Here is a 26,340-nt window from a genome sequence, read left to right on the forward strand (position 1 = left end):
AGATTTTTATTTTGTACACACCTTTTATAGAAAATTCTGAAATAGAAAGAAATTATTAGATGTGAGGTTGTAAATATAATTTAAATTGAAGTCTACCCTCCCTCATAAAGACATCTTATCCGGCAGTTTATTTTTCACAGCCAATGCTTGATATTTTTTGATGGTACATTGTTGCTCGGGCTTCAAATACACGTCATAGGTGAAAAGTTTAGACTGCAACTGCACCAGATCTTTTTATTTTATTTTTATAAATATCAGTTTCACTTCGTTTCATGATTTTTCACAGAATTTTCCTCACCTACTACTTGTATATTTTAATATTGTTTTTAAGAAAATTAATGGGAAAACCCCAGTAGTTGGCTGTATATTATCGTTTAAAAAACGTATACAGAAGTAAAACACTTCACATTTGTATTTAGGTATAAAACATATAATTAAACTTTTTTAAAAAGTGTCATCAAAATTTATACAGGAGCATAACGTGACGTTTTCGATCTAGGTCAGATCATCCTCAGTGCCTTCTTTTGTAATTGAAGCTAACACTAAAATTGTAGCTGTGACATCAATATGTGGTTTTACATTTTTTTCTCGTAGAGAAATATTTAATATAATTTAATAGAGAAATATTTAATACTTAAAGAGCAACATGTTTCTTTGCTCGACTTGAACACGTGGTTCTTGTCAATTAAAACGAGCTTAAATCTGCAAATCTCTATTATTAAAACAACAAGTTAGTTATTAAATAAGTGGTAATCTATGACATCATAAGTGGTATGAAAATTAAGGATTAAGGTAAAAAATGAAAGGAAGTGATGTGGTACTGTACACATAATAGTGTAAGAAATGGTATAGAAAGTCGTATGTACTAGAAGATTAAGCTGAAATCCAATGAAATTGAAGTTAAAAAATTTTGATTGGGTAATGGTGGTTGCCTAATGACGGTAAGAGACCTGGTGTGTAAATATCTGAAAGTTTAGAAAGTTAAATAGTAAAATCATAATAAAAGAAAGAGGAAATTTAAAATGTTGGTCGAATAACATAAGACAGACAAAAGAAATTGAATACTATGTTGTTGTGAACGGCATGAACAAAGTTAGATAATTAAAATATGTAAATGGAAACCAGACAAAATGATATGTAAGTATGTGAATATGTATTAGAGAAAGAATGAAATAAGAGAGACTATGGGTTGAGTTAAATGTGTTGTTATATGTTTTATACCTAAATACAAATGTGAAGTGTTTTACTTCTATATAAGTTTAATATTGTTTTTCTCTTTTTTTATCAAATATTTTATTTTAGTGTATTTTTATTTTAATCTTTTAGGTTTTACCATTAATTTTAAGGGCTTTGTCTTTTTTTGGCATTTCTATCTTTAAAAGGGAAATTGTAATTTTGTCCAATACTTTCTAGCATACATTCCGCAGATATTATTGGCGTCTTCTTTTAATGTATATCTCTTTTAGCTTCGTTCCACTTATCCAAGGTGACCTTCCATTACCCGACGAAGCATTCAGTGCAAGCAGCGTTTTGGAAGATATCTTTGCACCAAACAATGCAAGATTGGACAGCGATGTTAGCGAAACTTCTGGTAGGAATTATATTTTTATTGTAAAGAAATTGTAATACAAAACATCTTTTATTTAAGGTGGAAGCTGGGCTCCTAGGTATACGAACGAGAATCAATTCTTAGAAATCGATCTTGGAAGACAAGAACCTGTTTACGGAGTAATTGTTAAGGGAAGTCCATTATACGACGAATATGTTACAAGTTACAGAGTCTTATACAGTCCAGATGGTCATATCTTCTACTACGTTTTGGATAAGAATACTAAATTGCCAATAGTACGTATAAATATATTTTTTGTTTTTAACAAAATATTTTTAAAAGGAAATATTTATTAATGAACATCTCATTTAGATATTCAGAGGTTCTACCGATGCAACTACTGAAGTCAAACAATTCTTCGATGAACCTGTTGAAGCAACGAAGATTCGTATTAATCCAAAAACATGGAATAACGGAATCTCTTTAAGAGTTGAACTTGTTGGATGTGGAGAAATGCAAACTTCTACCACTCTAACCGCCAAACCTACAAGACATACCACCAGGCCAACCCATCGTACCAGAAGACCTACCACTCGCCATTCAACAACCACGACTCACAAACCCACAACCATAATTGTAAGTATTATTCTTAAGATAAAAAAATTTCGTTATTATCGCAACGAAAAGTAACTTAGAAGTATCAGTGAAAATTTTTACGTTGAAAAGTCAAACCAGAATTGCCCAATAAAATTTAACAAAACGGATAACAAATAAATGGAAATTAAAGAATTATTAATAAGCATAATACGAATATTGTTCAATTAAAACTCATGTTTGGTGCAGAAAAAAAATTGTTGGCAAATATTTCTACAAATAATTACCACTACAATGAAGGCACAAATAGAGCGTAGGCGCAAAATTTCGGGCCAATGCTTTTTAAATGCATTCATTTTTTTCGAATCCTGAGAAAACTAATAAGTATTTTTGAAAAATTTAAACGCAAAATGAAAGATTACATTATTACTGAGGGCCGAAAACTTCTATAATGTTTATTTTAATAAGTTACAGGGGAGAAAATTTAGTGTAATTTTTAATTTCAAATATCTCATTCAAAAAACTTTTTGTTTATTTTAAGGGACTTTCGGCCCTCAGTAATAATGCAATCTTTAATTTTGCATTTAAAATTTTCAAAAATATTTATTAGTTTTCTCAGGATTCGAAAAAAATTAATGCATTTAAAAAGCATTGGCCCGAAATTTTGCGCCTACGCTCGTATGATCATTGCTTAAAGAATTCTTTTGCGGCATTTTCACTTCTTTATTCGACTGAAAACGATTGCCACTTTTTCGGTGGTCTAATCGCACAAAGATGTGAAAATCGTTATGCGATAAACTGGGACTATAAGGTGGATGCTCCAATATCCTTAATTTCTTTCGTTGTAGAGTTTCTTTTATAACTTGGACAACATGAGGGTACATTTTTGTACAGAAAAATGACTCCATAACTTCCCTGAACATTTTTATCTTATTGCTTGATGAAGCTTGTTTTAAGTTTTATTATACAGGGTTGCGTTGATATGCACCCTTGGTTCAGTAACACTATGAGCAAGGTTCCTTCGTGGTCAAAAAAAAGATAACATGACCTTGTCTGCAGAAGGCTGAACTTTAAACTTCTTTGGTGACGGAGGCTTTGCGTGTTTCCATTGCATTGATGGCAGCTTACTGGGTAGTACAAAATAATGATACCAAGATTCGTCGCCAGCGATTACTGTTGAAAGGAAGTCATTATCGTTTGCCTTGTATTCCGTGAGATGTTGCAAAGATAACATTTGCAAGCCTTTTTGGTAGGTACTCTAACGAAAGGCTAGGAACCCATTGCGCACTAACTTTGCTGTTACCCAGTTTGTATACGATATTGTGGGCAAATCCTATACTCAACCAATATTTGCTGAAATTGCTCTAATCAAAATTAGACGATTTTCTCCAATCAAGCCTTCTACGCATGCCACATTCCTGTCTTTAGATGTAGTACTCAATACACCTTATCGCGGCTTATCATTCATCTCCTCTCTTTCACTCTAAAATTTCGACACCATTCCTTGACAGTTGAAAACAAACCTAAAACATGCGTTTTTATACAACTTTAGAGTTTTTAGGACTGTATCAATAGGGTTGGTTGAAAATAATTGAGGAGAGGTAATTAAATGTTATACAGGCAATAGTTGAATTAAGTTTATAAAAATGCTATATGATGCTATATAATACTATAAAAAAATGTACATAAGCAGGTTTCACACGAAGTGTTTTCTCATTTGAGTTGATTTGTCTTAATCGTTTTCGCGTGTACACGTCACTTTTGCTTTTTAACTAGTTCAAAAAGAGAAAAAATCGTCTCTACTCCATGGTAGACGGCAGTCGAGAGAGAGGGAGAGAAAGATTGAAAGAGAGAGAGAGATAGAGAGAGAGAGAGAGAGAGACAAAACATATTTCTTTTCCGGGAACCAAATTAAGAGAGAGCGATTTTGTTGTTTATTGTCTAAAAATGTATGCGTTTCTAAAGGGTGAAATAAAGTAAAGAGGAGGAATTATTACTAAGGGTTGGTCTAAGTAATGATTTAAAATTGAGGTTGGGAATTACAAAAATGATACAGCGAAAAATATAATATTGTTTTTTGCATGTGAAAAATTGAACGCAGAGCTTACATTCGCGTATGAATTTGCAATAGATGCATACCTTCACCACAAAAAAATTAAATGACCGCACGCTGATTAACAAACGCCATTTTTAGAAGTCAGTCAAATACAAATGATAGGAACTGATCAGTATGACGTTTATAAACATAACTAATATTGCGGAGCCTCAGTTGAGTGATTGATAACCTGACCAAAGATGGGTTTTAACTGAACAGACGTACATTTGTATTTAAATGAGTTAAGAGGTAAGCAGGTTTACGAAAATATACCTTTATAATAGCTTTTATCGACCAAGAAAGATAAATTTGCCATTGAAGATGAGTAGCGATCGGAAATACTAGTTGTGTGCCCTTCTTTGTAAATCCGATGCAATTCATGACATGATTTGCTCAGACAGTCGGATTGAGCTAAACTAAATATCTGAAGCTATTCTTGTTTTTAATGTAATAAGCCCAAATATAAGCGTAGGCAATTTCTTTTCATGTATTTATTTCTGTACCAGTTTTACACCTGGACTCTACAGGAAACTTACTGTTTAACATCATATCTAAATTACTAAGTGTAAAGGAGTTGTAGTAGACACATTACGACTTCGTGGATTGTCAGACCTTAGAAGTGACGACCTAAACATTTGATTTTCGTTCGCTTCACTGTCGAATGGTTCAGTGAATGTGGGATCGAGCCCCAGCTCGATGTACAGAAAAATAAAAAAAAGCTAACGCATCAGTTTAAAATACTAGAATATGCTGTTGTCTGTTCGGCCTATGGTGGAGCAGTACGGCAAGAGATAAGGGCTTGCGGCTCAGAGATACTCCTTCATAGATCCCTACCGGAAAGACGTGGCGATTTAAATACCGGTGTAAATATAGAGTAGAGGTGTTACAATTTCATCGTTATATATTTTATATAATATTATTAAGTATAATTTGTTCTTATAAAAAAAATGTAATACTTCTTATATTTACATGCATCAAAATAATTCATTATAATTTTAGGTTCATACTACAGTAGCACCACAAATTTGTGACGATCCTCTTGGTCTTTCTGATGGCACCCTATCCCTATCTCAAATTTCAGTAAGTTCATCTATCGATGTCAGGCACGACAAAGCTAGTCTTAAACTCAACAGTGAATCCGCTTGGCAGCCACTTACCAACTCACCTACTGAATGGATAGTGGTAAGTATACGTTAATAATAAAAAACTGATATGAGTTAATCATTTTGTGTTTTGGTATTGTAGGTCGATTTCTTGGAACCAAGAGAATTAACTGGTTTGATCACCAAGGGAGGACCCGATGGTTGGGTTGAAAATTACGTTGTCCAATATTCCCACGACGGAATAAACTGGAACAAAGTTTTGTATCAACAAAAAGAACGACTTTTCCCTGGAAACTACAACAACAACCTTCCTCAAGTAAACTACTTGGAATTACCAGTCAGGGCTAGATACTTGAAGGTCATTCCTAAAAAATGGAAGAACACAATTCAGATGAGACTTGAAGTACAAGGTTGCTACGTCCCATACCGTAAGTGCAAATCTTGATACCAATATTGTTTATTTTCATTTCTAATTATATGATTGTGATGATCAAATTTAAACTTTTTGTGGTTTATAATATTTATCTGGATCTATTAAGAAATTTAATAATGTTTATAAGTTGATGAAACTCAAGTATTTGGTGAAAACCAATTAAGCAAAATGAATATACCTACCTTTGTTTTTTAGCTACTACTACCCCTAAGGAAGTCACACCATCAACTACTACCACTGCATACGAATGTAATTACTGTCCTGGAGTAATCGATACCAATGTTGAACTTGACGTCTGCAAATGCTTACCAACCAAATACTGGGATGGAAAGAGATGTGTTGACAGACCTGAATGTCCTTGTGTAGTTGGTGTTGTCAAGTAAGTATAGAGTTTTATATTTGTTTAAACGAGAACAACAGTTTAACACTGAAGCATTTATCGAAATAGTTCATACAAATTTTCTACACTTGAATCAACAATAAACGATTGCATACGATACTTTGATAGAAGCTGTAAATATTGGATCTCGTGGATTCTTGAACAGAACTTTGAAAGATACTCGTGATAATCAAAAACAATTATTTTGGTGGTCTTTTTTCAGACTGATCCTTATTTAATCATTGTTCTTCAATTAACTGCTGCGGACGAACTAAAAGCATGCCTAACATCATCCAATTTATGGCGGTATATAAAGACGCTCCAATTGACAAAAAACAAGCGACTGTTTTTGCAATTAGATCAAAGTACAATGGTGTTTTTGAAGTAGTTGTTAGATATTGGAAATGGTAAAGTCGCTAGTGACACCCCGACCGGATTCATTTCATTACCCGGAGATTTCTATTACTTAACAGACTCGAAAGAGGAGCTTATTGATTTTTTTATGATACATTATTTAATTTTAAGGCGATACGAAGTTCGGCGAGTTAGCTAGTAATGTATAAAAGTGTAATTTGAAAATTAAGTAGACTCTTTATTTACGATAAATATTATTTCAGATATCCAGTTGGAGCGGTATTTGAAAAGGAGGATTGTTCAGAGTGTGTCTGCAAACTTGGTGGAGTTGAATACTGTGAACCTAAGAAATGTCAACCTTGTGGACCGGTAATTGTTGTCTAATTATATCATAAAATAAAATCTTGGGAAATATTTATATCTCAATTTTAGTGTCATTAAAAACATACAACTTAACTTTTCTTTCTATTTTTGCAGGGAATGAGAAGCACAGTAACAGCAACATGTGCCTGTACCTGCAAATTCTGCGAAGTAGGAACAACTCTTTGCCCGACTAGTAACATTTGTATCAACTCGACTCTATGGTGCAACGGTATCGTAGATTGCCCTGATGATGAGGTTGACTGTGCTACAACTACTTCCCCAACTCCTGAAGTAAGTACAGCTCTTCCAGAAGAGACTACCACACCAGGCGTCGAAACTAGTCCTACACCAGTTGAAGTAACCACTAAACAAACATCCAAACCTACTGAAGCTACAAGACCAACAACAGAAGTTTCTACTGGTAGCCCCGAAGTTTCTACTCCTCCACCTACCGTACAAACTAGTACACCTACAACTCAAAGTACCACAGTTTCTGTATTTACTACCAAAGCTCCAGTGACTACCACTAACAAACCTACAACACCCAAAGGTAATTAAGTTGTTTCATTTTTAATAAAGTCAGTAGCGTTTATAGAAGCTCTAATATTTATATTTTTGTAGAAGAGTGTATCGAAATAGTATGTCCTCCTGGATTTAAAAGGGTAGAAAAGAAAAAGAACAACAAGAAAACTACCAATAAATATACATCACAAATGATAAGAAACCAAGGCACCAAGGGTGGTACTAAAGGAGGCACCAAAGGAGGTACTAAAGGAGGAAGCCAACCTGTCAAACAACGTAAGCCAAACAAAATTTTTAGTAAATAGTAACTTATTAAAAGATTTATAACAGTCTTTATTTTATTTAAAATAGTTTTACTTTAATTATATTTATATTTGGTTATTTCGTTTTAGCACCCAAATGGAAACTACCTTCACCTTCTTACCCAACTAAGGGAGGCAACAACGGCGTCGAAGTAGAAGACGAATGCAAAGTATACGTCTGTGTACCAGATTTCAATGGTGGAGAAAGTTGTCCTACGGTTGAGTGTCTGTATGGATTAATTTTAGTTCTAGATGAATCTACTGATGAATGTCAAGAATTCCACTGTGAAGTTCCACCCAAACCAGATGCAACATGTAAAGTTACCGGAAAAACTTTCGAAACGTTCGACAACGTTGAATATAAATATGACATATGTAATCATGTTTTGGCTAGAGATTTGGAACACGACGATTGGGAAATATCATGTAAGTGTTATATTTTTATAAATAGAAGTAAAAGGAATACTATAGCGTGTATGAAAAAACAGTACTTTAATTCCGAAGTTTCAATTCGTGCTCACAGAGATATGTATGTAGACTTGTTCTGCAATATATTTAGATTGCCATCCAATTCTTTGAAAAGGTATTGGACAATGTACACTCAGGTGCTAAAACTCCAATCCACGCATATTTTATAGAAAAGAAGACACATTTCTGGAGATGTCAGTTACAGATTGGACATAGATTTAAGGAGGAACATTAAATGTAAATAAGAATCACTTATAAATATATAATATGGCATTATTCTAAAATGGAACAAGTGAAAAGTGGATTTATGGTTAATAGAAAAACGGTTGTAACAAAATTTGTTATGTTTATGTTATTTGTTATTAATATCTAGTATTTTCTCCTCGGGCAAACATGAAGTTGGTCAAATTCTTCCCATATTGTCTAAAGAGCGGCACTAAGCTCAGGCAAGTTGTTTGGACGGGGTAATCGAACTTAAATTTATCTTCCCAATGTGTCACATAGTTGTTTGATTGGATTGAGATCGGGGCTAAAAGCTGGCCAATTCTTACGGACAATAAAGAGTTCTTCTAAGTCTTCATTAACGATTCTAGCACGGTGGGGACGCGCGTTATCGTCCATAAAAATAAAATTGGATCCTATGAATGGTGCAAACGCTACCACATGTTCATCTAAAACGGTTATTATATACCTTACTCTTATCATAACTCATATCATATTGAGAACCTCAATATACAAGAACTAAGTCAATACTGGCATCGGAACTTATACCAGTCCAAACCATAAATGTGCCTCCTTGATGAGTTATTCTGTCGGCAATACTGCATTGAGCTAATCGGTATCCTTTTTTGTCCCGATTCCTTCGAGGACGTCCGGTGACCTTAAGTAAAACCTGGACTCATCGGAGAACAAAACATTACGGCAATCTGCGTAATTCCAATTTTCGTGTTCCCTTGCAAAAGCAAATCGAGCTCTACGGTGTTCCACGGACGGTTGTGGACATTAGGGCTAGTCTTCTGGATAATAAATTCGCTTCATGAAGTCCTCGACGAACTGTTTTTCCACAATTCGGACTTCGGGGAGGCGATTTGCCAGCTCAATTAAAGTTAAATATCTATTTTTTAAACACGGAGCAATCAAATATTGTCCTCCTACGGTCTGATCATCATCTTCTAGTGTAACTGCCGTTTTGATTAAACCACTGAATGACTCTTTGATCAGTACGACTTTTCAACGTCAGCACCTGGCTACGTCAATCTTGCATCAAAGCCACGGAGCTTGCAGTATCTGGTTTTAATGTCATTTTAATACAATTAAAAATTCTAAACCCATGTCTTATTACCAAATTGGTCTGGTTGTTAAAATCAGTAGGATAACAAAATTAATTTCTTGTGGCTTATCAAACTTAAATTGTTGACAGAAACAAAATTTGTAATGTTTGTAAGAAAGATCATAAAAAAATTAAGATAATGTATAGAAATTATTTAATTCAAAAGGTTATTAAAAAATCCCAATTATTTCAGTGAGAAAGGCCTGCACAACCACTTGCTCTAGAGACCTAATCATTCAACATGACTGGCAACAATTCATTATCCACCCTGACTTCTCTATGGAATATGACGGATACACCTACACCTTGGACCAAGCTATCAAACTAGCTGAAAGACAGGATGACTTCTCACTGCAACAAGTTGGTAATACCGTCTTATTCACTTCAACCAAATATGGTTTCTGGGTTGTTTGGAATCACGATGCTGACGTCAAGATTGGAGTCGATCAAGAACTTATCGAAAAGGTAAATAAAGTTAATAGGATAGTAATAGTAATACTAAGAAACCAGTTCATTCAATGGTTACGATATCAAGCTAGCATTATAAAGATTGTAGATGAAAAGAATGTTTTCTTTTATAAGCAGAGTATATTTTTACGAATACTTGCGTTTACTTGCATTAGAAGTCGAAATTAGTATTCTCCAGGTACGGTTTTATATTTTTCAAAATAGTCAATCACCATAAATAACTTCCGCATCTCTCGTACTCGACTCTATGGTATATTCCACCAATGTCACCTTCCTAGCCTTCTTTGTAGCTAAAAAGTCAGCTTTTATTCACATTTTAGACTGCTCTTTGATAAAGGATGTGTAAGAGTGAATTAATTTATGTTTAATAATTACCATTCATCAATGCATAAAGTCACTTTTGATTTTCTTAAAATTCTCTAAGCAATTTTCGGAAAATATCATACGAATACATTTCCGAACCAGAGTGAGTACACGCAGAAATCATCCTGGTCAAAGCTTTTTCATGGTAAAAATGGATCCAGCGCCTTCCTTCCTTCCATTTCCTTACTACGTTAGCAATTTCTCGCTCCTTCATATGTTAATCTTCCAAAATTATGCATTGTTGTAGTTACCTCCTTCATGTAGGCCATCTAGGACATTTTCATTGAGTAAGGAGAAAAAGTCCAAAAATTTATAGCCTTAGTGTTTTCGTCTCTAAGGAATTAAAATTTTTTTGTTTTTGAATTATGCTAAGCAAGTTTATTATACACATACTATCTTATTTTATTTATTCATTATTTAAATCCAATTATATTTATGTAAAACATACAATTATGCTTCAAACATGCAAACCTAGTAAGTATTAAACCACATTTTTGTTAAAACCCTAATCAAAATTTAACTTCTACGTTTGCTTAAATTAAAGTGGTGATACTTATTTCAGGAAAAGCACTGATGATGCAATATTCATTCGGAAAACGTTCTGTAATGTAGCCAGATGTGGTTTTTATATTATTATACCTTTTATAAAGGATTTTTTAAATAAAATTTTTGTGATGTATGGTATACAGCCAAATACAAGAAATTTTTCTTTGAGAAGTATTATTATCTTTAAGCAAAGCTTGTACGAACTTTTTTTATTATATATACCAGCCATTGAAGTTATTAAGATTTTTTAAACAGATGATTAATTGTAATGTGATGTTTTAGGTTGATGGTTTGTGTGGTTACTTCGATGGCGAGAAAGAAGGAGACAAGAGAAAGCCTGATGGTGGCTTGAGTAAGACTACTGAAGAATTTGGAGATAGTTGGGCTCTATCGCACGATCAACCTCAAATTTGTGAAGCTAAATCTTGCCCAGATGAAAAACAGAACCAAGCATGGCAGATCTGTAACAAAGTCAGGTATGTAGGATTTGAATCTTGATATTTTTGGTTTCTTAAAATAAAAGACTTTGAATTTGTCTAAGTATTATAAACTGTAATTTTTAGGGAGCAATCTCTCGACAAGTGTGCCCATGTATTAGATGTTGAATCGTTCTTATCAAAATGTTTGGAAACAACATGTACTTGCTTAGAACACGCGGCCGAAGACTCTACAGCAGAAGAATCATGCAAATGTGAAGCTTTACAAAACTTTGTTGTCGAATGTCTTTCCAAAGACCCATCTGTTGATATATCTGATTGGAGAGTAGAACAAAATTGCCGTAAGTAAACAATTACTCTTCTTATTCATATAATTGTCTTTAAGCACAATATCGAGTTTTGTAATAACCAAATTTCTAATTTTAGCTACTGAATGTGAAGCTCCATTGATCTTCCAAGATTGTTACCAAAGAAGATGCGAACCAAGCTGTAACACCTTCTCTGATCCAAGCGTATGTCCTAAAGTCAGTGATATGTGTTTCCCTGGTTGTTACTGTCCTCCTGGCTACGTCAAAGAAGGAGACAAATGTATTCCTCCATCTAGCTGTAAGAATTGCGAATGTGACCTTCTACCTCATGTAACTTACGTCACTTACGATGATAACGAATTCACCATCAATGGAAATTGTGTCTATGTCATGTCAAGGGATGAAGTTGCAAGTATTGGACAGGAACATCAATTCCAGGTATAAATTTATAGCATTCAAATAAGAAAAAACTTATGTTCTTTTGAACGTTAGGTAGTTAAATCATTTTTTTATAGGTTCTTGTTACTAACCACCCATGTGCAAGCTCTAAAGGAGGTAACCATAAGATGTGTATAGGAAAAATCACCATCCTATACCAAGGCCACAAAATACATGTTCTTAAGGACGAAAATAGACCAAGATTAAAACTTATCATGGACGGAGAAGTAATTGATGATTATTCTGAAGTTAAGCACGTCGTAAACGTTCACAGAGATTCAAATGGCGATATGAAGGTTCTTTTGCCTACGATCCAAGTTGAGGTAAATAAAATCAATCATTAAATCTATATTCTTATAATTAAATTTATTTTATTTATACTTATATCCTTATAGGTATTAGTAACCTACCCAACACTTGCATCCAGTGTTAAGGCACCATCTTACATCTTCGAAGGAAAGCTTGAAGGTATTTGCGGTAACTGCAATGGAAAACCAAAGGATGACTTCAAAAAACCGGATGGAAATCAACCTAAAGATGATTTAGACTTTGGATTGAGCTGGCTGTACGAAGGTCTTCCTCAAAACAAAGAAGAATGTGGCGCTGAGAAAGAAGAAACATGCGTACCAGATCCCACACAACCTGATCCATGCGAACAATTATTGGATATAAACAAATTTGGAAAGGTAATTGTAATATGTTAATTGCGAAACTAAATAACAAATTAAAAAATAAACAGCAAGATTTATATATTATGACACAAATAACATGTAGATTTGTCAAACCAAACGTTTGATATCCAAAATAATAACGTATTAATTTTAATTTTTAGTGTGCAAACCTTTTGGACCCAACTTCATACTTGGATTGGTGTCAAAGGGATACTTGCAAGGGAGATCCAGCCGAATCTTGCGCTGCCCTTGAAGCATACGCCAAAGACTGTGCCAAGTTTGGCTTCTGTGTCAACTGGAGAAACGATCTTTGCCCAGCTCCAGTATGTGCTCCTGGTTTGTTCTACTCACCATGCGGACCAGCTCATCCGGAAACTTGCGAGACTATCATAGAGGGCACCAAAGGAGGTATAAAGGGAGGAAAGAGGAATATTCCTACTGAGGGCTGCTTCTGTCCTAAAGGAAAGGTTCTATTAAACGAGACTTGTGTTACAACAAGAGAATGTATAACTTGTGACAACGAAGGACATCATCCTGGAGATGTATGGAAGAAGGACAAATGCACAAAATGTAAGTGCCAAGGTACCAACTTGGAATGTCAAAAACAAGAATGTGTTGATCCATCGACTATTTGTGAACACGGATATAATGCCGTCAAAGTACCAACCGCTGCAGACGAATGCTGTGACAAATATACTTGCAGTAAGTACTGAAGTGTTTCAGATTTTTGCATATTTCAGTATACGAGTAGTACATAAAATACTATATATTTTTTATTTCTAGTTCCTGGACCTACTTTCTCACCAACTTGCGAACCTCCACAAAACTTGGTGTGTGGTAAGGATCAAGTGACCAGACTTACTACCAAATCAAATGGCTGCCAATCTTACATTTGTGAGTGCAAACCTCTAGAAGAATGTGAAGAAATTGATCTTACTTCAACAGAACCACTGGAACCAGGTCAGTACAGAAATTTCAGTTTAATTTAGTTTTTACCAATAATTTCGATATTTATAAATTAGCGATGGCGAACATGGTGATTTTTAAATCACGCCATAATCAGTGACCGTGATATCATAAAATTTATTATATATACACGTTTTGTAAGACGTGGCGGTGAAATTAATATTTGATATAATATGGTTACTTGTCACAGTTATCGAAGTTAGCAAGGAATGGTAGTGATTTCTAAATCACCTAATTAAACCATCGGTAGTGAAATCATGTTTATCACTATTATAATTTTTTAAGCGGCCCCTATACTACTCGCGAAGTTGATCGAAGTTCAGCGAGTACGAGAGTGTATACAGGTACTTCATGCGACTTCGCTTCGCCTCGTTCTACTTCCATTCTGTCTGAGGGATTTTTCTGCCAGGTTTTCGCGTTCGAGTCAAAGGGCCCGAAGTTCGAATACGAACTGTCACTACAGTACTCGACTTCACGAGTATGTAGAGAGTCACCTCGCCTCGATTAACTTCACTTCGACACTTTATCTGAAGAACTTCGATCGAGAGTGTAGCCGGCGTTTTAAAATTTAAAAACTATCTGATGTTAAACTAAAAATCATCTGAGTTTAAACGTAAAATACAAAAAAGTGTACTGCAACACATCATTTATCTACTTTGAAGACAAACTAAGTCGACTAAGTGGTTTAACAAGGTATAAATTAAATATTTGTAAATATTTCTTTTATTTCATTTAGATTTCTATTGCGGCAACCTCAGATCTCACCACTTTAGATTCTTGAGCCATGATACGTTGCAATATTAAAATATTATCCATATATTTTAATATAATTGATGTATCTTCTTCTTCTTCTTAGTCGTTGACCTGATGCAGGTATCGTGATATCATGAAGCTATTAGCTAAATTTCCCAATGTTCCTCCACGTTTTTCTATCTTCTAGCACATTCTGACAATGGAGCGCCAATGGTAGCAACAATATGGTCCGTGTATCGTGTGGGAGATCTACCTCTATTTCTTTTGCCTTCTACTTTTCCCTGGATGGTGAGTTTTTCAAGACCATTTCTTCGAAGCACATGTCCAAAATAGCTTAGTATTTGTTCTGATATTTGTGTTCTTAGTCTTTTCTTTATGTTTAGCTGGTCCAGTATGGATTCATTTGTTCTTCGGGGCACCCATGGTATTTTCAACATTCGTCTCCAGCAGTACATCTCAAATACATCTATGTTCTTTTTGTCTTTCTCAGTAAGGGTCCAGCATTCCCATGCATAAGTAAAAACTGGAAAAACTAGACTTCTTACTAGTCTCATTTTTGTATCGGTAGTTATTTCATGGTTTTTGTTAATTTTGCCATAGCGCTTTTTGCGATTGCTGACCGCCGCTTTATATCTTCAGTACAGGCTCCTTTGTTGGTTATTAATGAGCCCAGATACACAAATTTATCATGACCAGATAAACAGCGATATTGTTTATCATGACCAGATGATTTTGATTGTTGTTAGCTCTGTCAATTATCATGATTCTCGTTTTATCTCTGTTTATTTTAAGGCCCATCGTTAAGCTTACGTCTTCTATCCGTTGTAGCAGGTGAATCAATTCAGCTTCAGAACTAGCGAGGATAGTAGTATCATCTGCATATCTCAAGTTGCAAATCTTCTTCCCGCCAATGGTGATGCCACCGTTCCAGTCCTCAGTAGCTTTCCGCATTATCGGAACTGATGTATATACTTATCTAAATTTAAAAAATGTTTGTATATTTCAGTATTGATTATTATTCCGTTATCTCTAATTTTAGGATACGTCAAAGAAATTGACACAAACAGCAGCTGTTGTCCAGTCATCAACTATGTTTGCAAGAAAGACAGATGTCCAGTCATAGAACCCTGTCCACCATTCTACTCGGTTAAGATAGAAGAAGGCAAATGTTGTCCAACCTACTCTTGCGAAGCTCCAGAAAAATGTATCGCTGAAACTGGATTCACATCTGCCGCTGAAGGTGGTGAACGTCCATTGAACGACTTGGAAAAACAAAAACTGCTTAAGAACGCTAATGACACCTGGAATGACGGACCCTGTAGAACTTGCAAGTGTCTACACAACAGTAATAACAGTAAGTTGTAGATATTTAAACATATTTTAGCATTTCATTTATTTGAAATTATTTTTTAGACGCCTTCATTACATCGTGCTCCAAGACCAATTGCCCCATCATGGAACAGAGCTCAGACTTTGATGATTACGAATTAATTGCCGAATACGTCTACCAGCAGTGTTGTCCTACATACAAACGAGTTGCTTGCAAATACAACGGTAAGATTTGTTTATTTGTCTATAATAATTAAACTAAAATGATAATAGCTGTTATCGCGTAGTAGCTCAGTCGAAAAAGTCGATTCAAACTGGTTTTTTGGGAAAACATGTTTCTTAAGGCCCGTTTTCACACTACGTCTTATTGTACGTTTTGTGGGTCATATAAAACGTACGACAAAATGTACGTTTTGTCCAGTGTATAAACACTACGTTTTTCCTTCCGTTTTCTACCTCATTCAGAGTCTTGAGTTGTGTGAAGTTTGTTTAGTGTTTTTTTTTATTATGAAGGAAACACGGCTGCTTTCTTTTATTTTTTGAACTATAAAGATACTACGACTGAGGAAAAAGGGGATGAAGAGGGAAAAGACAAGATGGTCAAGAGAGTGGGCTTCTAAAAAGAAGCAAGTATTCCCACGTCTCGTTACTAAAAGAGGCGAACCAGATGACTGGCGCAATTATTTTCGAATGGACACCTCAGCCTATTGTCAATTGCTAGAGTTTGTAACAACATACATATTGAAATAAGACACCTCATGAGAAAAGCCATTACACCCCACGAAAGACTCACAGCAACTCTCAGATATCTTACAACAGGACGCAGCGTCAAGGACTTGGAGTTCACAATCATAATATCCAAACCAGCGTTAAGCCAAATAATTCCTGAAACCTGTAATGCAATCTACTTGGTTTTAAAACATAACTACTTAAAAACTTTTATACAATTCAATAAATTCCCCGAGAAAATCGTGGGTGCATTGCCGCAAATCTGACATTATTAGGCTTTTTTTGGGAAAAATGAAACGGACTGCAATGGAACTAGTCGTCAAATAAGTCAAGATCGGACGACTTGTCTGAACATGTATTTTCACGTAACGTTTTATCCTATCAGTTCTCGCCAAACTATGCTCCTCCCATCATTTCTACGATCTGACCTTGGATTTCATTTCGATTCGACAAGACGTACGTTTTGCTGTTTACATGCCACGTTTTATTGTATAGGATTTGTCCTATCCAACAAAACGTACAATAAGACGTAGCGTGAAAACCGACCTTTACCTTCACATTTAAGCCTTTTTATATCATTTGTTCAATTAGTATTATAATAAATAAAAATGAAACAATTTTTAAATATTTTAATGAAAATTCAGAGTACGTAATATAAATGGCTAAGATTTCATTGAAAATTACAGATTAAAATTTTTAAAAGTAAAGTTGCCTCCATCTATCTATCGTCCGTCGGCAAATTCAAACAAATAGCACTTTTACAAGTAGGTAAAGTCTAGACAAATTAAGATATTTTTTACTACCAAAATGAGATGTTTAAACCAAATAATGTTTTAAATATAATGTGCAGCATAATGTTTAATTCGGTTTCGCTAATGAACTTTTTTTTTCTTAAAAGTAGAAAAAAAGTTTAATTTCTTTTGCTTAATATTTACCATCTAATAATTTTAACTGTAATAATATGCAAGTGTTTACTTTAAGTTATAAAATGACGAATTTACAACGAGTAATGCGATTGTTAAAATACCGGCAAGTACTTATCCTTAAAGACTGGACTTACAAATTTTTCGTTCAGTTGTCATCAAAGGATTTTTTTAATGATCCGTACTAAAAAATTTGTATGCGCTTTTACAAAAATCTGCAAAATGATCCTGAAAATAGTTGTAAAAGCAGTATCATAAGAAAAGCGCCCTTTCTAACAGGAATTCCGTGTTCTACTATGCGCGACATTGTGAAGAGGTATATTAAAAAGAGAAAAACAAGATTGGATGCTGCTAAACCGAAACATCTTAATATCGTGACTGCTAAATGGAATTAAGGAATTTGGTTTACGAGGAATACAAAAAAAGCTGATCTTGTATACACCAAACTTATTGCACTGGGAAGAATCTGCCATAAAATTACTTTGCGCAGATGGCTGAAAAAACTTTGACTTAAATAGAAAATCATTGATAAACGAGTGACTATTAGAAAGTAAGGGGATAGTACATTGGCGTTTACACTATTTAGAAAAAATTCAAGAATATCGAGACCAAAACCGAACAATTCATTATTTAGGTGATACATGGTATGACACGCATGATACCGTTAGAAAGGGTTGGACTGCTCCAAATATTCAGATAGCATTCCCATTGGAGAACATCTACAAACTACGTCGTAAAAAGTTTTTACTTTTTAATACCCTTTCACTCTTTTTTCGTAAAGCGTCGAGGTCCACCCGGCGACGTCGAATTTGCAAGTCATGACCTCCCTTTTCAGTGATTTTAAAAAAAAATCAATGTTATTTCTGTAAAATGCAAAGTCTCCCCTCTTCCTTACAATGTAATTTATTGATGTTCCCTTGGTAGCGGGCCTCGCCTGACATAAGAACTGACCAAAATTCCCATAGGTTTTTATTATTATATATTATTATTCTCTATTATTATTGTTTTTTAAATAAAATTTTTATTTTTAGGTAAAGTACAAGAAGTAGGAGACACATGGTATATGGAAGGTGACTACTGTACGTCTATTATGTGTGTCAAATCTGATGCCGGATATATTCAGAAACAGAACCAAGTCAAACATTGTGAAGTCAATTGCGATTATGGATTTGAATACGTCGCACCAACTTTGGAATCCAAAGAATGTTGCGGATACTGCAAACAAATCGCTTGTGTTGTTGAAGGAACCATCTATGAAATTGGAGAAGAATGGTCATCTCCAGATGCTTGTACCAAATATGTTTGCACAGATGTTGAAGGTTTGGTAAGTATTATTAAATATTCAAATATCACATCTTCGATTTCTAAATGATTCTTTGCTATAAACTTTAATTAAAAAGTAAATTAAATATCTAGAACATTTTTAATTATAGTTTATTCATTTGTGATCTAATATTATTTGTCTTTTTAGATTCAAGTTCGAGCTCAACTTACTAACTGTCCGGTAATATCTGAAGAAGATAACAAAAACTTTGTTATTCAAGAAGAGATTGTCAAAGGACAGTGTTGTCCCAAACACGTGAAGACAGCTTGCAAAGTTGACGGCAATATTGTTAAGGTGAGAAATTTGTTAATACATCACTTACAGTAATAGTACCATCTATAAATGTTAGTAAGATCACTTTCTTCAAAAATTCGTACAAACTACGTTAGTAAGATCACTTTCTTCAAAAATTCGTACAGACTACGAAGGATACGTCAGATCACGTAGTATACATTATTATACCCCGAACTTTGTTTTCCAATAATTTAAATCTCCCGTAACTAGGGCAGAGGTACATTTATTTTCTTCAATGGTTCCGGATGAGTCTTCTGAAAATGCTTCGATTTCCTCATTATTGCAATCTGTTGTTGGGGCACATATTTAGAAAATTTTGAGCTGTTGATTACCGTAGATTTTTAGTGTGATAATCACTATTCTGTCAGATTTGTTTTCATAACTAGAGACTAACTTGGATGTATAAGAAAACCTACCCCTGTTGGCTTTTGTTTTTCCTTCGCTTGAAGTAGAGTATCTTTTATTTCACATATATCTAGTATGTTCTACGTAATTTTCTTAAGTTCATTTTCTACTGCTGGTTGGTAATTTGATACTAACAATTGGCAGTTGTAAGTTGCTACTGCTAAAAGCCGAATTGAAGATTGCTGCGAAGACGCTGAAGATCAGAGTGGCTTTCGTGCTGGTCGTTCTTGTATAGACAATGTGTTCTGCCTAAAACAAACAATAGAAAAGCGTTTGGAACATAATATGGAGACACACATGGTATTTATTGATCTTCAAAAAGCGTATGACAGTGTCCCATTAGCCAAGCTATGGCAGGTGCTAGAAGACAAGAATATTCCACCGATTTACATTAATGCTGTACGGGAGTTGTACGATGATATGACGAATGTAATGAAGATTGGACAAAAAGTGACAAAAAAGATAAAAGTGACCATAGGACTTCGCCAAGGCTGCTGCATTGCACCTACACTCTTTAAGATTTATTTGGAGGGGGTTTTGGATATTTGGAACAGAAAATGTGAACCTATGGGTGTTAAAATTGGAGACCATACACTGTACAGCTTGCATTTTGCTGATGACCAAGTAATACTTGCAGAAGATCAAGATGATATCCACTACATGTTACGAAAAATAGATGAAGAATATACTAAGTGGGGCTTATCAATTAATCCATCAAAAACAGAGTACGTAGTAGTGGGAGGTGAAGGAAAGCACTTAGAACTAGGAAGCAAACAAATTCAAAATACTGATAGCTATAAATATCTCGGTGTAAACATTACAAACAATGGTCGGAATACAAAAGAAATAGCTACTAGAATTGGTCAAGGAAATTCAGCAATACGTCAACTGAATAGTATACTTTGGAATAACCACATCACCCGAAACACAAAAATTAGGATATACAAAAGTATCATAGAAAGCATTGCTACATATGGTTCAGAGCTTTGAAAGCAATGGAAAAGCAATGGAAATGAAATGGAGAAGATGTTGCCAACTCACTAGAAAAGATAGAGTAAGGAATACTGAAATCAGAGAGCGTATGGGCATAGACATTGACGTCCTGGAAACTATAGAATGCAAAACGCTGAAATGGTATGGCCATGTAGAAAGGATGAATGATCAACGATGGCCAAAGAGAATATTACAGTGGATCTCCCCCAAACGCAGGAAAAAGGGAAGACCAAGAAGATCGTGGAGACAAGAAGTTAAAGGTGCAATGGAAGATAGGGGTCTACAAGTAGATGACTGGAACGATCGCAAGCGTTGGAAGCTAGGTTGCGAGAAACGGCGACAGCTGTAATAAACTCGTTATATATATATATATATATATATATATATATATATATATATATATATATATATATATATATATATATATATATATATATATAAAGTTGCTACTGCGATGTTTTAAGTTTTGATCTCTCTAGCTTTTGGCGACCGTAAGGTTTTGGATCTCTAATTCTACTCACCTGTGGTAATATGGTTTTATGATCTGTCATGGTCGTTTTTTATTTAAAGGGTTTTGACCTTTAAAACACCGTACTTGGCAGTTGACGAGTTTAGCCGCCCATTTTGGATCATAAGGTCGCGGCATATTATTGTGCACGTATAGTTTCCGGAACGTAGCCCTTCCACTCGAGCAATCGGACTGCGCGTTCACATTTTCATACATAGAACGTTTAAGTTTGGTTCGGTGAAGATATGATATCGCTTTTCTCGACAAAAATTATGTGCAATTGCTCTTCTACTTAACGATGAGGAATGAAAAACTGTGTTAAAAAGAAGGTTTGAAGTACATTCAATGCTAAGAGAAAGGAAGAAGGAAGGTGACTACTGGACTTTATACAGAGAATTAATTGATGACGATGAAAAATATTATGGATATTTTAGAATGAATAATATTTAGTTTAAATATGTTTTAAATTTAATTACACCTTCAGTTAAAAAACAAAATACTACATTTAACGAAGCCATACATATCAAAGCAAAAAGTATTTTTTAAAAAGAAGAGGTATCAATTCCGTACAAAAGTCCTAATTGTTTATCACTTCCGTGATTAATTGTCACAAAGCAATAAAAACACATGCATAAATGACAAAATAGCCTCGAAAATTATTTTTTTAAATATTCTGTATCAAAATCAAACAGATACCTAAATAAACAACGGAGGGAAAACGACGGATATCTAATTCACATTATCGTTACCAACCGGTTACGACTCGTTACGTAGCCGTCGGCATCAGTAAAATATTGTTTTCGAATATACTGAACGGAAACGTTAAGTGTCCGAAACGCTACGTTCCGGACAGTGTGAGTTGTTCATATTTAAAACCATTTAAATTATATTTTTCGGAAACTAAACGCTATGTGCTGGAAACGCAACGTGCACGATAATATGCCACGACCTTTACTGTTTACAGCCGCTTACTATAAGTTAGACTATGTTTGCTATTTTTGGTTTAAGCGTGTATTTTATTTTCACGGTATTTATACTAATAGGCATTTCCCTATACGCCACTTGGGGTCCAAGTTTGACCTGCACAAGTAAAAAAAGAAAAGTGTTTATTATGCAAAAACATTTTGATTACATTATAACACTTTTACCACTTATTTGTACTTCGTCTTCTGTTTTTGCTTTATATTTTTACCTTTTTATTTTATACTTAATATTCTTTATTTTTATTAGGTTGGAGAAACATGGCCCTCAGCAGATGATAAATGCAAGAGCTACAAATGTAATGAAAAAGGAGAACAAGAACTTGTCCTTCAAGAATCCGTCCAGTTCTGCAAGACTAAATGTGCAAAGGTAAATATTTTTACTCTTACACTTATTGTTAAATCTGAACCATACCTACTTTATGTAGCTAAATTTATGGTTTGGTAGTATGGGCAAAGAATATAGACACATATGCGTCTGTATTCTTTGGTATGGGCCTTTTCATTATGGAACGAGTGCATGCGCAGCCGCCATGTTGAAACAATAGTTTTGTACTGTTTTGATCAACATGTTAGGCATCATTACTTGTTTACTATACAAATAATCTATAATTTTTTTATTCTAATTAATAATGTTAATCGATTTTCATTTCTTGTCGAAATATATTAACAATATTATGATAGTGTTTAATCAATAAAATATATTATTTAATAATTTAAGGCTAACACTGATAAATGTATGTACTGAATAATAGTAGTGAGCATGGGGCCATTCACTTAACAAGGATATCTAATTTTATTTAGACAAATAGGAAAAATAAGATGTAAAATATAAAATTATACATTTTATTCCAAGTACTTTCACTACACTGATGTGCTTGTTGATTACACAAAGGTCTTCGATAAAGTCAAATGGCAGCAATTATGGTTCATACTAGCTGAAATGGGAACACCCCACCACTTAATTCTACTAATTAGAAATCTATATGAAAATAATAAGTGCACAGTAAAAATAAACAACACCCATTCCGATCATTTCAGAATAAAGGCAGGTATCAGGCAGGGATGCATAATCTCGCCAACTCTGTTTAATATCTACAGCGAACACATTATGCGAAAGGTACTAGACGGATGGAAGGGCGGAATATCAGTAGGCGGTCAAAAAATCAATAACTTGAGATATGCAGATGACACTTTAATAATCGCGGCAAAACAAGAAGAAATGGAAAAAAAGCAAAATATATGGACTACAGCTAAATAGGAGTAAGACAAAGACATGATAGTAGACAGAGCTCGGAATAATCTTCAACACATTAAAGAAATTGGGGGCTTTGAAGTAGTAAATAGTTTCATATACCTGGTGTCCCTAATAACAAATGACGGAGGGTGTGACAGAGAGATACGTAAAAGGTTGACTATTGCTAGAACAGCTATGATGAAACTAGTAGCAATTTGGAAAAATTCTAGCATAACAATACACACAAAACTAAGGCTGGTAAGGGCGCTCATTTTTCCCATAGCGACATATGCATCGTGGACGTGGACCTTAAAGAAAGCGGATAAAAATAAACTGGACGCTTTTGAAATGTGGGTATACCGCCGCATGTTGAGAATATCCTAGATTGATCATCGCATTAACGTATCGATATTAGAACAACTTAAAGTAAAGGATAGATTGCTTAAACAACTACAACAGAGATATTTGCAGTATTTTGGATACATTGCTAGAAGAACAGGCACGATGGAAAAACTGATGGTCAAGGGTAGAGTTGAAGGAAAGAGACCTAGGGGAAGATCTCCAAGCCGTTGGGTAGATCAAACAAAAATACTGATTAACCAAGGGTTACATGAAGCCGAACAACTAGCCCAGGACAGAGAAGGATAGAGAGAAATCGTGCAAAAACTGTAAAAGCCTGATGGTGTCACCAAATCCCAAAAGGGATTACGACTAAGGAGAAGGAGGACTTTCACTACAAGTAAAATAAAAAAAAACTTAAACCTAATGTTTTAACGAATAAAAAAATATTAAGAACAACGTACACTGAGTGTCATTTGCGAGAAGTCTGGGGTAATACCGCTCAGTTGCCTTTTTATGATATATATGCATTGGTATTCTTAAGAAAAGTCCCAAATATACACTTTTACTTTTTTGCAGCCACTACACTCTTAATGAATCCATCTAGCGCAAATTCTGCGCCTAAACCATATCTCATCATCTTTACCAAATTCATTGAAGTTTATGCAGTATTCATTTGGTTTGTCAAGTTCGTCATCATCGCAGAGTTCATTTTCATCTACACTTTCATCAAAAGATGAAGACGCTTGCTTTCACATCTCTTTTCGATTTCTTTATTGGTGGAGATTGTTTCGAAATTTTACTTACACTCTACTTTTAAAGGGTGTTCGAGTCAGAATCTGTGAATGTTGTTTCCGTCTTAAAGTTTTTTTTGGGTATTTGATGGTCCGGGTATTGGTATTACTTCTGTAAATGATATGTTTGATTCTGGAGATACATTTATTTGGATTACTGTCTGTAAACCAAAGCTTGGACTTAAAGATCTTTGATTTCTTTCTTGCATTGCTCAATTTACTTTCAGAATCTACGAATCTTTTAAAGTATCAGACGCCAGAAAGTCTTCGTCACTGAACACTTTTGGATTAACAGGACATATACCAGTCACCTCGAATCCTTCAACTGCGTTCTCTACTGTAGCGATACCATGTTAATCAATGATGCTAAGTCCTATGGTGTAATATTTTGTAAAGATGTCCATTTCTCTACCATGCTATTTTTAATTAGCCAAAAACTGTTAAATCCAGTGGCTGCATCTTGTGGGACGTATGTGGTGGTAATGAAAGCATGTGTATTCCATTGTTTTTGCAGAATTAATAACTATTAAGGGAAGTATTAACAATCGATGCATGACTTATGCGACGTAGTTATGAAGTGTTGAAGCCATTCAAGAAATAAATGTTCAGTGACCCAACCTGACTTACTGCATCAATAGATAGACTCAGGAAGGCCTCTTCGTTCTAATAATGGCATCATACGCTGTCTGAAATATATAAACATTGGTGGAATAAAGACTCGAGAGGCACTAACTGCGCAGCACACAATGTGGTTTTTACCTCGCTCCCAACTACTTGCAACATCAACTTGTTTTTGTCATTTTGTGCCAGAATATTGCAAGGATTTTGGACCGTAGTTAAATATTCTCGAAGAACTAAATTTATACTGCTCCATTAAGACTTTGAGGTTGGAGAAAAATAGCTGAACTTCATACCTATTGAATGCCTTCACTTGTTGGTTCTGGTTTCCTTAAACTTAAACTAGGTTTTCTTCTAAGGAAACTATACATCCAGTCTACACCAGCAAATTGAGTTAGCATATTAAATATATGCTTAGTTTTTTGCGTATTCATATATCACATGCCTTTTTGGGATATCCCATAAAATTGTTTTGACAAAATTAAAACTTGGTTTGCAATTTTCGTTTCTTCATGTTTTGTAAATGTTGCAGAACGTTCTAATCTAGCGGGAATTCATAGGTCAGTTCGACTTTTATCTCTGACTGAACTATAAGAAACGCCATATCTCTTGCTAGCACTTCGAATACTTGTCCCATTTTGAATAGACTGCAAAGTACTTTCCATCACCTTAACTGACCGAGAAGAAATTTGCGTGGTCCTTTTTCTTTTACGGGGCATTTTAAAAGGAAAAAAAAATCCGTAAAATAGTTTCGAAACACAATTCTGATAACTGCCTTAATCTGAACCTTCTATAAATGCAAGGTATAACAGACGCTGATAAAGATGTTAATAGAGACATGGGGAATCTAAAATTTGCATTCCACGACATGTCTCCTCAGCTAAGCAGAAATCGTTAGCGAATTGGTTTCTTGTACTCATACAGAGTAGATCCGAATAAAAATAAAATTAAAGACAGTCAAGATTTCCTTTCACGCAAAAATAGTCTATGTATCTGTTGATACGTATTTCGCTTTAAAATAAAGCTCATCAGAACAGTTATTCATAGGCTTTCATTTTTGCGTGAAAGGAAATCTTGACTGTCTTTAATTTTATTTTTAAAAAAAAAATATTGAAAACCACACAGATAACGATATTCAATTTAGGGTAACTACCCTCGCTATGGAGTAGTCCCGCTCATAGTGAGTGGCATTACCCCACTTTATTAACTAATGATCAATAGACAATAGACTAGAACAGACATACTTAACAGTATGTCTGTTCTCTAAACTGAAAATATTTACGAAAATCTACATGAATATTGATTAATATACCTACGTCAAAATTATATTAGTAACTGTAAAAACACGGTACTTACCATTAAACACAAGTTAGCACAATCATAATGGAACAGACAAGCTAGCGTTGCCAAATCGTGTTTGTATTA

At 34.5% G+C, this 26,340-nt stretch overlaps 1 protein-coding gene across 2 annotated transcripts in view; it reads left to right on the forward strand.

Moving 5' to 3' along the window:
• The window catches only part of Hml (hemolectin), a 98,960-nt gene that overhangs the window by 67,488 nt on the left and 5,132 nt on the right, over positions 1 to 26,340 (forward strand). For both annotated transcript variants that reach the window (XM_072529235.1, XM_072529236.1), the window contains 23 exons: positions 1,467 to 1,591; positions 1,649 to 1,845; positions 1,922 to 2,185; positions 5,238 to 5,420; positions 5,484 to 5,769; positions 5,970 to 6,153; positions 6,771 to 6,876; positions 6,985 to 7,420; positions 7,492 to 7,668; positions 7,785 to 8,120; positions 9,686 to 9,957; positions 11,152 to 11,345; positions 11,433 to 11,647; positions 11,733 to 12,052; positions 12,130 to 12,375; positions 12,448 to 12,738; positions 12,885 to 13,425; positions 13,507 to 13,683; positions 15,482 to 15,796; positions 15,856 to 15,996; positions 18,455 to 18,747; positions 18,895 to 19,041; positions 22,178 to 22,297. In XM_072529235.1, coding sequence (XP_072385336.1) covers positions 1,467 to 1,591; positions 1,649 to 1,845; positions 1,922 to 2,185; positions 5,238 to 5,420; positions 5,484 to 5,769; positions 5,970 to 6,153; positions 6,771 to 6,876; positions 6,985 to 7,420; positions 7,492 to 7,668; positions 7,785 to 8,120; positions 9,686 to 9,957; positions 11,152 to 11,345; positions 11,433 to 11,647; positions 11,733 to 12,052; positions 12,130 to 12,375; positions 12,448 to 12,738; positions 12,885 to 13,425; positions 13,507 to 13,683; positions 15,482 to 15,796; positions 15,856 to 15,996; positions 18,455 to 18,747; positions 18,895 to 19,041; positions 22,178 to 22,297 — 5,566 coding nt within the window. The remainder of the gene's footprint in view (positions 1 to 1,466; positions 1,592 to 1,648; positions 1,846 to 1,921; positions 2,186 to 5,237; positions 5,421 to 5,483; positions 5,770 to 5,969; positions 6,154 to 6,770; positions 6,877 to 6,984; positions 7,421 to 7,491; positions 7,669 to 7,784; positions 8,121 to 9,685; positions 9,958 to 11,151; positions 11,346 to 11,432; positions 11,648 to 11,732; positions 12,053 to 12,129; positions 12,376 to 12,447; positions 12,739 to 12,884; positions 13,426 to 13,506; positions 13,684 to 15,481; positions 15,797 to 15,855; positions 15,997 to 18,454; positions 18,748 to 18,894; positions 19,042 to 22,177; positions 22,298 to 26,340) is intronic.

Source organism: Diabrotica undecimpunctata, chromosome 4 (genome assembly GCF_040954645.1).
Source record: "Diabrotica undecimpunctata isolate CICGRU chromosome 4, icDiaUnde3, whole genome shotgun sequence".
NCBI lineage: Eukaryota > Metazoa > Arthropoda > Insecta > Coleoptera > Chrysomelidae > Diabrotica > Diabrotica undecimpunctata.